Raw genomic sequence first — 9,975 nt, 5'->3', positions numbered from 1 at the left:
ATTGATCTTGGATGTAGGCACTCCTTCCTTATCAAGTTAGACAAATTCACCTAAGAACATTTTCCCGGTTTTTTTTTTTTTTTTTTTTAAAGACATAGGTCATTATCACCCAATTTGCCAGAGAACATCCCCACTGGGGTCTCGGCATAGCACAGCCTTCAGAGACTTGGAAGGGCACGTGTATGTGTGTAGGGAGGAGAGAGGTTTTAAAAGGTCAAGTCCAACAGTAACCCTTTGAACAAGTCTTTGAGACACAGGGAAATGGAATGGTCCAAATCACCAAAAAAAGTGTCATTTTTATATATGTGTTGATTCAAGGCTTGTAAAAGTGGTATATCCCCTTTAATCTTACAAGTACTATCTATGAGAGCATTATAGATATTATCCCCATTTAACAGATAACAAACTAGTCGTAGAGCTAGTAAAAATTCATTAGTGGGATTTCTAGTGTTCTTCCCCCCTATGTCAGGCTGGTTCATGCCAAAAGTTTTAATGACATCCACCACAACTGTGTCTATAAACAATGTTTTAATATTTGTATAAATAGAGCAGTTACAAAAAATGCAATAACACAGCATGTAAAGAGACGTTTCAAACCCGTGCATACGGCCTCTTGTCTGAACTGTACATGGCACACACACCTCTCACCCAGCTGGCAGTGGGGGCTGGCCTCACTCAGGACAGGATGTGCTGAGGGAAGATGGGCCCAGCTGCTATGAGCAGCAACGAGGAATGCTCACAGGAAAGGAATATGTTTTTGTGGGGTGTTTTTTATACAAGTATTTAAGAAAACTGATCCTCTGATTCCACTATCCTCCCCCAACCGGATGGTGAGATACAAAAATAAGGATAGGTTCCCCTAGAGAACCTGCTTGGACCATTTGTTTCCTGTAAGAGGTGCTTTCGTGGGGTGGGGTGGGGTGGGGTTCTCTTAGGATGACAGCCCTTAGGCTGGCTGGAAGGAGTGGCCTGTGGAAAAGCCAACTGCCCTATCTCTGTACGTGCTGGACAAAGGCCTGGACTAGCTGAATCAGAGGTTCCTGGCTTTCAGGGCCTGCTTTGGAAGTTGAGGCTGGCTTGCCTTGAGGAGAAGGAAGGACTCCAGCAGCTGGGGAAGTGGGGGCTCCACGGCGAAAGTAACGGGAAAGGCTGGAGAGCAATGTACTCTGGAACAAAAAGGGGAACGAGGACAGATCAAATTTTTAACAGTCTCTCTCCCGAGTCCAAAGTATTCAAGGACTTAACAAAGTAGTTATATCATGAAAACAGACAAGGGACAGGGTGTGAAAATCCCTAAAGGACTGCTTCCCTCTTACCCTACCCAAGGCCCTCCCTCCATACCAATTCTGAGCTGAGCTCCTGCTTCATTCGTTGTTTGTCCCTGGGGTGCACGGCTGGGTCCCTCAGGTAGCGTACAGCCTGGGAGATCAGCAGGTAGAAGCAATTTTCCATCGTAAACATCAAGAGGGACCTGTGAAGGACAACAGGCTAGTTGGCAAAGCTGAGCGGTGGGGTAGAAGGATGAAGAGCCAAAGACTAAGAGCTATTGAAAATTTCCCATCCATCACCAAGGGATAGTGGGCTCATTAAAAAAAAAGAAACAGATCAAATGGTGCTATGAAAAAAGTCTTACTTCAGTGTTCTGATCCCCTCCACCTGTGTGCTCAGCCCCACAGCCTGGGACAGGGGTTCCTTTTTCTTGTCCAACTGTAGGGAGTGGGGAAAATGTCAGACCCAAAAGTAAAATGCAGAAGGTAAGGAAAAGTCTAGTAAGGGAGATACTCTGGACATTGGACTTACCTCTCCCAACATATTGAGGGCCACATTCACTGTGGCTAGGAGAGTCCCAAAAGAGGGAGCCACATCAGAGTCGAAGGTTGGGGTTGTGAAGCTCAAGGCAAAAAGGATATTGTATTCAGCAAGATCTAGGGACTGTGGAGGGGAAGAAATACAGATCACCAATCCATCCCTAACCTCGTTTCCCATGACCACCCCTTGTCTTTTGTCCTCTGCTGAGACACAAGGGCTGAATACCTGGTCCAAAAGGATCTGGCAGACATCAGGGGTGAAGTGACGCAGGGCAGCCAGCGTCTTGCTGAGAATTTTCAGGAGGCTATACTGGACCATGCGCAGAGCCTTTTGTTCAGCAGCCTCACCATCGGGATTAGGCTGCTTCGAGGACATGGGCTGGGAGGGGCGTTGGACTCGAGGAGTCACAGCTGAAGGCATGGCGTCGCTTCCATTTTTGTTCTATGGTGAGGAAAAGGTATCAGGATGATTTCTTCCAGGAACTCTCCATCTCATTCAGAGTGGGAGTAATTTAGAGTAACAACGTTGGAACTGGAGTCAAGGGATAACAAATTGCCATTCTGGAAATAGCCTCACCTGTAAATAGTGCTGCAGCATCTTGCGGCTGTGCAGGAGGGAGGTGCAAGCCTGACAGAGGTAACACAGGTTTACCTAGAACACACCAGAAAATATGAGACAGGACAGGGAATGAGAGAAATGGAAATCTTTTTTTTTTTTTTTTTTTTTTAAATCAAGAGCTCTATTCCAGTCATGCTTGTTGTCCCTCTAATACTCCACTTTGACAGGATCTCTGAATGTCCTTCGATAAGACAAAAATTATCTTTATAAGACACACAAACACAAACCTTTGCTTTCTGAAGCTCCTTGGGAAATTTGGGCTTTACCTTCATATGATCTGGGATCACACAGAATGTCTATCTACAATGTAATTCCAGCTGAAAGCCCCAAGGGCCCCTGCTGCCAGGAAAAAGCGCCACCCCCATGCTCTTTAGAGCCCTGGACTTTGCCTCTTTAGGAACACAGGCCTCAGGGCACACCCAACTAACTAATCTAAGCCAAGACAGGAGCCAGACTGTCCCTTACCTGTATGTCTCTCAGGAGCTGTGGCAGATGAAATTGCCACTCCTTCATGAAGTTGGAGAGCTGCAGGATAAAGCCTACAGTGTGATCAGCTTCCTCTAGACAGGCCAAACTCTGCACTGTCCTTACTGCATTGAGGCACTAGAGGGGAGAAATGCTGGGATGAGAAAGCTCCAAATACTACTAAGTTGGGGTTGGGGGAAGGGGAATATTAGTAACAACTTATTAAGTCTAATTGTACTAAAGAGACAGCAGCAAAGAAAGGTTTGCTTAATGGGGTAAATTCCTCTCCTGGGGAGATGAACATGGCCCCATTTTCAACCAGGTGATTATTTTCATTAGGGTCAATCACTGAAAGCATGCAATGAACAAATCTCTGTTATCAATCATACCTGGAACATGGATCAACTATCCAGTGTCTCTAACTTTAGTAAATTCTCTACAAAGCAATTCATGTATTATATTAGACTATGGCTCCCAGCCAATTCTTCTATCTGACTGCATATATGGAGTCACCCCTCTGGGAGTCACAACTCTAATAATGGAAATTTCACCTGCAGAATTCGCTCTTGATGAACACCCACAAAGTCCAGGGCTTCAGTCAGGAAATTATAACGTAGGGTTTTGAGCAGACGTTCCATCAAGGACATGGACAGGCGGTAGACTCCAGGCCAAGAAGGGGCATCAAAGGACTTTCGAGAGGCACCAGGAGTCTGGATGGTGAAAATAGGAGAAATGGGTCAAAGTGGCCTAGCAGCTCTGTTCTCACCAGGAGAGAATGTCCAGTGAGCTGGGCTGATAAACAGAGAAGTCCTAATGTACCTTAGGGATTGTGACAGACTGGTTTAAATTAAGAGAAAGCTTCACAGAATCAACATAATTATCTCCACAAATCTATCACGAGGGAAACATACTAGAAACCACTAGACAAAGTCAGAAGATGTGAATTCTAGTCTTAATTCTCTTGCTAACTTGCTGTATGTCTTTAAACATTTAGTTTTCTCATCTGCAAACTGAAGAGAGTTAGAGTAGATGAGATCTAATGTTCCCTCTTAGCTTTAATATTCTACTATTCTACTGAAAAGAGGAGGAGGCTGCAATCAGGATTTACTGGGAGGGACCAGAAGGTAGTTATTAGATCTCAAAGTGGGCTCCAAAGCTAGTTATATAACATAATGAGCATTTGAGCTTATTCCTGTACCAGGAGTATTCCTATTGTTCCCCCATCCTCACTAATACCTTCTACCCTTCCAACACTGCAAAGGACCTGGAACACGTGTGGCATCAGACTTCACAGAGTATAGGGGTTGGATAGAGAGTTCTGAAGTCAATGTCAGCATGCAAAGGTCAATGACTTATGGTAAGCCTTCCCCCCTTCAATTTCTTCAGCTATAAGGTGGGAAGAATTATTCTCAGCAGTTTTTCCTATTTTCCACATTTGATGAGTATAACAAAGATACTGCCTTTCAACTCTTGGTTTTCTTGCTGAAAAACCAGAAATTATATAAGGCACGATTATAGTTCCCACATTAGCTATTCTCTCAAACAGATCATGATTCAAAAGGCACCAAGAATTGCTATAGGAAAGTGAAAGGGTAATGATCTCAATAGCAAGAAACAGGCTCAGCATTAATAAAACACTAATTTGAACTTGAAAGCTGATCCACCCATGGCTGTACCTGTACTGGAAACCTGCATGTACTCACCTGTACTGTTCCATTGGTGCTGAGTTGGTACACACTTAAAAGGGGCAAGCAGATGCTCTGGGTAATGCCAGCTCCAGCCACAGCTGCTGCACCCTGGAACAGAGATGACAGATGCCCTGAATTAGCCCTCAAGATATTGCAAACTCAACATGCTATTCCTTCACCATGGCTAGAAGCCCAAAATAGTGGAATGGATCAATAGCTCTCTTGCCCTGATTATGATGGATTATGGGAGAGAACAAAGAAAGGGTGTAAGTATATGCCAACAATGACTCCAAGATGCAATCAGATTTCTGAAATAATCAGTACCTTCCAAGACCCACCACCTTGTCTAAGGAGAAGAAAGCTGGTGTAGGATTATCAGAACTTTCTGGATCTATGTTCCTGATAGTTCAAGGATGCTAGATTCCTAATCTGCCTCTTACCTGCTGGGTTCGGGCCAAGGTAAACAGAAGGTGCAGCGAGGCTTCAGTAAAGTGCAGGTTTTGCTTCATTCTCAGGCTCACCTCCAGGGTGGTGAACAGAGTAGGCAGAATAGGGATCCTACGGGTAACCTGAAGCCAAGAGTCTCCATCCTCATCCACTTCACATAACTCTTTGGCCAAGTGTAGGCCCAGAACACATACCTGCTGGAATCGAGAAGAAAGTAAGGAGACATGGCAGAGGGCTCCAAAGGTTGCCTGTGGGAAGGGACTGGATAAGATACCCATACCCCATCCCGCTGGTCCTTGTGCCGAAGCCGTGAGTAGTCATCTGTCTCCATGCTGTCCTTGTCCTCTGACACACTGCCAGAGGCCAGGCTGTGACGGGTCTGGTCAAAGAGGGCAATCACTTCTTCCTGAAGGGTCTCACAGACATTTAGCACCAGCTGGGAGTATTGTGTGATATCACTCACTGCAAAGTAGACAAAAGACACACTCACAATGTCTTAATACCACCCATTATTGGGCTAATGGAAGGAAAGAGACAGTCCCCTTTCCCAGACTAAGGGGTAGAAATAGTACATCTTAATCCAGAAAGGGAGACCGATTTCAACCAAGTAAAGAATGAAGAAGAGGTTAAAAAAAAAAAAAAGGGTTAGATGAAAAAAGAGAAACTGAGAAAACACTGTGAATTTCTAAAAGGCATCATTCTGAAGGAGTAATGAAAATGCTATCTTTCAAAATCTCAGATCCAAGCCCCAAACAGCAGCCTCCCAACCCCAAATCTCCCACTATTCAGAAGTCCCACAGAAAACCAGTGCAAACCAACACTGATCCCTGAGCAAGAAGAGAGAAATGTATTTTGCCCTGGTTGTGGTGTCTTTCCTTGCTACCTTGCCCACCTCACCTTTCAATTCTTTCATCTGGAGGACAGTAAGGAGGGCTGAGAACACTTTGGCCTTAGCCTTTTCCATCAGCTGCTGGTCTGCCTGTAGGATTCCCTCTAGAATCTCCATCAAGGAGCTAAGGATTTCATCCACAGAACCCAAATCTCTGGAAAAAAGACAAGAGAGAAATGGGAAGCCCCAGATGTCAGTAGCAAATTGCCTCGTATCTAGAAGCCTACTAATTAATATCCAGTTTTCTGGATTGATCATAATGGAAAAAATATACAAAAACCTAATGTGTATCTATGTGTATAATTATAGGTATCTATGCATGTGTTTATATGTATGTATTTATAAATATATCCATGCTTAATAGTAGAACAAAGCAAAAAGTACATAGCAAAGAACAAAAGAAAACCCACAAAAAAGCAAAGAAAAGATAAGACAGCTCTGAACAAAATGTGTAGTATTTATTATATAGGTTTTCTTGAAATGGAAATTTATCATTTCATATTTTGAATCCTTTCATGTTCTGCTTTGCACACAGCAGTAATTTTTTTTATTTTTTCTATTTAAATTTTAAATAAGTTAATTAAAAAAATAAAAAGCAGGGGAAAAACCCCAATGTGGGAAATTTTACTTTAATCACAAATTATTGCTTTTCTTAGAGCAAAAGAATAAGTTAAGAGGGTCAGGGCAGAAATAGATCAAAAAAGCTAACCTAAGAGCCATCAGCTTTCACCATTCTTCCAACAGAGACCTTACCTCGTCCACTGTCGAAGCAAGATAAGCAGCAGAGTACATAGCATGGATCCCAGCCTCAGGCAGTTCACTGATGTTGGGACCAGCAACTGAAGAAAAATAGCTAAGTTAAAGCCCAGAACTGTGCTAATCAGGAAACCTAACTTCCACACACAGGGGTATACCCCAACCATTTCTGACAATCTCTTCAGATGAGTTATCTGAGAAAGAGTCCTGAAATGATGAAGGGGGAGGAAAAATGGCAATCCTATAGGATTGAAAGACACTTATTTCTATACAGAAAATTCTGAAATAAAGTCACTCCCCTTCCTCTATGCTTGTGTGTCTAGCAGTCTAGGGAACCCTGATCTGTATGTGACTTCAACAAAACATCTCACACATATGGATGCAGATGCTCTGAAACACACTTACTAAAGCTTTAGTCCCAGCAAGAACATCAAGAAATAAGTGACGTCGAACAACAGAATCATTCAAATGCATTATATCTGCCTGAAAAAGAAGAGAGAGAAGATCGTTAGGTGGGAAAATTTCCTCGATATGCAAAGTCAAGGTCCAAATCTCAATTCTCGACAATGACTTTAGCCAATAATTGAAGGGACAAATCAACCACTCTGCTTAAGAGATTCAAGAAGACGACCAAGAAACCTGTCAAGCGCTCAGGGTCCTTCTAAAAAAGAACAAGAATGTCATTTTCCTCGTTAAAATCCAATCATCTGGGCATATAGTCCAGTTTTAAGGGTGCTGAAAGACTGCTCTTATCATATTATAATCCAGTTGGCTAGCCAACAAGTATTTGCTGAAGACACACAGGAATTATATCAATAGAAGGGAACTGTATATACTCATATGATGTGGGCCTTATAGGGAATTGAGGACAATCAGAACTAACTAATGCAACACCAGGAAACACAAGAGGTGTTGTTCCTACTGGGAGTAACATCTATATACTGTATATCTAAAGAGGTTTTAAGCAGCTGTCCTATCCTCTTCGTTAGTACTTGCTGCTGGCTCCACCACCACAAGTTCTGGTGATCACACCTAAGTTTCTCAATAGGGAGCGACAGTCTTGTCCAAGCTGGAGGGAAAGGGAGGAGCAGGAAGGTGACTTCCAGGACTCTCAATCCACTATAGCTATAACATGAGAAAAAAATTGCTTAGGAAAATATGCTTACATGACTGGTGGCAATAATGAGAAGCATCCGCCAGGCAGAGATCAACATCTGGTACTCCACCAGAGAGGTGCAGCCACTTCCTTCTGTCTCTGCCATGTGATCTGCCAAAGATTTGATATAACCTGACCAATAGGCAAAACGTTTCTCACTGGAGAATTTCTTGAGTGTGTCTTTTAGGGACTGGTCCAGTGAACCCCTAAGGAATTGGGGAAAACAAAGGGAAAGCTTTAAGTAAGACCGGAATGTGAGCACATTGAACCCTATGGAGCAAAAAAAAAAAAAAATACAACCTCACAAAGTAGAAAACTCAAGGGATTCCACTCCACCAAAGCATTTTTCTCCCCAAGGCCTTCATTAAATTCAATGCCTGATTCCACAAAAGTGGCCAATTTTAGAATGACTCCTCCATAAGCATGGACACATGCTTTATAATATATGTTCTTTACATTTATAAAAGGCATCAGGACAGAGAATCTAAGTACATATGCTGAGGGTACAACTATCTCTCTAGATAGTTAATAATTCCAAACTATCCCCTTCGTGGAAAGGACAATTAAAACAAAATTTTCCACCCAAGCCTTTAAGTAAAATCTTAAGAGGGAAAAAGACTCACTTAACTACATAATATATTTCCAAACAAATGATCTTCATAATTAAGGCACAGGTCTCCAGGACACTGGGCTAAGGAGGAAAAAAAAGCAAAAAATTTACCAATTACACAAAGAAATCTGACATTATAGAGTCATCCATTACATATTGGAGAATCAAGAATTCAATAGTCTTTTTCCAGGACAAGGCTTTAAAAAAAAAAAGGTAAAAATTATTTAAAAGAGGAGAAATGTTTAGAATTTTACAAATCTGACTCAAGCTCTTTGAGGAAAATAGTAAAGCCATCTTTTCCTATTCAACTCTCTCAAAACCCAGCCTTCCCCAACCTTCAATCCCCCCAAATTTTTGGTCACTTTCATTACCATCTCACCCAACTTACCTCGGATGTTTCTGAGGGAGGAGAAAGAGTCCCAAATAATGGGCTGGTCAAATTCTCCCAAAACTTTGGTCTAAAAAAGGACACATAATAACTGTGTTGGTTTTTCAACATAAGTTCCTTAACTAACCCTGATCCCGCTGTCTTCAATGGCTTCTCCTTTATCCTATTATCTCAAATCTTGAAATTTGACTCGCATGTCAATGAGTAATTTCTTTTAAAGGGTCTCATGTCTAGGAAAGTTAATTTCTTAAGGATACATTCATTATACCTTACACAGCTGGACTCCTAAAACTCCAAACCATTGCAGCTTTTTCTCTCATACTTTATTGTTTTTTAGTCATTTTAATCAAAACTAAAGAGTCTGACTCTTCATAACCCCTTTGGGGGCTTTCTTGGCAGAGATACTGCAATGGTGTTCCATCTACTTCCCCAGTTCATTTAACAGACCAGGAAACCAAGGCAAACAGGGTTAAATGACTTGCCCAGGGCCACACAGTTAAGTGAGTATCAGAAGCCACATCTGAACTCAGGAAAATGAGTCAGCCTGATTTCAGACCTGGCACAATGCCACCTAGCTGCAAGGTTTTAAAAAACTACTAAAAGAAGAAAATGAACTGGGAAACAGGAAGAACCTTCTAACACAGGTCCTCAATTGGTGGTCAGTAATACAGCACTCCAAGCAAATGGGGCCATTTCAATCCATTTTACCTTGCTATGGAATTTAACATATTCCCTTAGAATAAAACCAATTCAAAACTTCTACCTCTTGTTTGTCAAGTATAAAATACCAATGGAATTAAACCAAAGGCAAGAAGATAAAGCAAACTGAATTAAGGGCAGGGATGGCCCCTGCTGATAGGCAGTGAAGAAAATACTCACTTGGTCCTGAGAACCAGCATGGCACTGTCCCGGCGGTCCTGCCATAGAGCATGTAGAAAAGCTATCGCAGCACGGTGTAGCAGGGGTGGACACCAATATCTATCTTGCTGTTTTGAATCAATTAACTCAAGTACTACCTGGAGACAGCTCCATTCCCCAAGACTGAATTCCTGGAAAGGAAAGGATGCTCAGCATACATTCTTTAGAAAACTGAATGCAAAGCTGGTTTTCTACAGAAAATCCCTTTTAGTTTCTGCAGCTAACACAGAT

The 9,975-nt window shown here is 42.3% G+C and overlaps 1 protein-coding gene across 2 annotated transcripts in view; it reads right to left on the bottom strand.

Moving 5' to 3' along the window:
- Window positions 1-509: 509 nt before the first annotated feature.
- Window positions 510-9,975, bottom strand: part of NUP188 (nucleoporin 188) — a 43,042-nt gene continuing 33,576 nt past the window's right edge. The window contains exons 27-44 of one of the 2 annotated variants that reach the window (XM_051980144.1): window positions 9,706-9,875; window positions 8,827-8,896; window positions 8,452-8,519; window positions 7,839-8,034; window positions 7,078-7,155; window positions 6,670-6,755; window positions 5,925-6,070; window positions 5,308-5,489; window positions 5,021-5,224; window positions 4,596-4,688; window positions 3,444-3,602; window positions 2,893-3,030; window positions 2,386-2,460; window positions 2,035-2,250; window positions 1,801-1,932; window positions 1,634-1,707; window positions 1,342-1,471; window positions 510-1,166 (exon numbers count right to left, since the gene is read on the bottom strand). In XM_051980144.1, coding sequence (XP_051836104.1) covers window positions 990-1,166; window positions 1,342-1,471; window positions 1,634-1,707; window positions 1,801-1,932; window positions 2,035-2,250; window positions 2,386-2,460; window positions 2,893-3,030; window positions 3,444-3,602; window positions 4,596-4,688; window positions 5,021-5,224; window positions 5,308-5,489; window positions 5,925-6,070; window positions 6,670-6,755; window positions 7,078-7,155; window positions 7,839-8,034; window positions 8,452-8,519; window positions 8,827-8,896; window positions 9,706-9,875 — 2,394 coding nt within the window. In that variant the 3' untranslated portion in view covers window positions 510-989. The remainder of the gene's footprint in view (window positions 1,167-1,341; window positions 1,472-1,633; window positions 1,708-1,800; window positions 1,933-2,034; window positions 2,251-2,385; window positions 2,461-2,892; window positions 3,031-3,443; window positions 3,603-4,595; window positions 4,689-5,020; window positions 5,225-5,307; window positions 5,490-5,924; window positions 6,071-6,669; window positions 6,756-7,077; window positions 7,156-7,838; window positions 8,035-8,451; window positions 8,520-8,826; window positions 8,897-9,705; window positions 9,876-9,975) is intronic. The other variant, XM_051980145.1, reaches the window with a different exon arrangement.

Source organism: Antechinus flavipes, chromosome 2, assembly GCF_016432865.1.
Source record: "Antechinus flavipes isolate AdamAnt ecotype Samford, QLD, Australia chromosome 2, AdamAnt_v2, whole genome shotgun sequence".
Lineage (NCBI taxonomy): Eukaryota > Metazoa > Chordata > Mammalia > Dasyuromorphia > Dasyuridae > Antechinus > Antechinus flavipes.
Note: the sequence above shows the minus strand (reverse complement) of the source record. Positions and strands in the feature narration are given on the sequence as shown.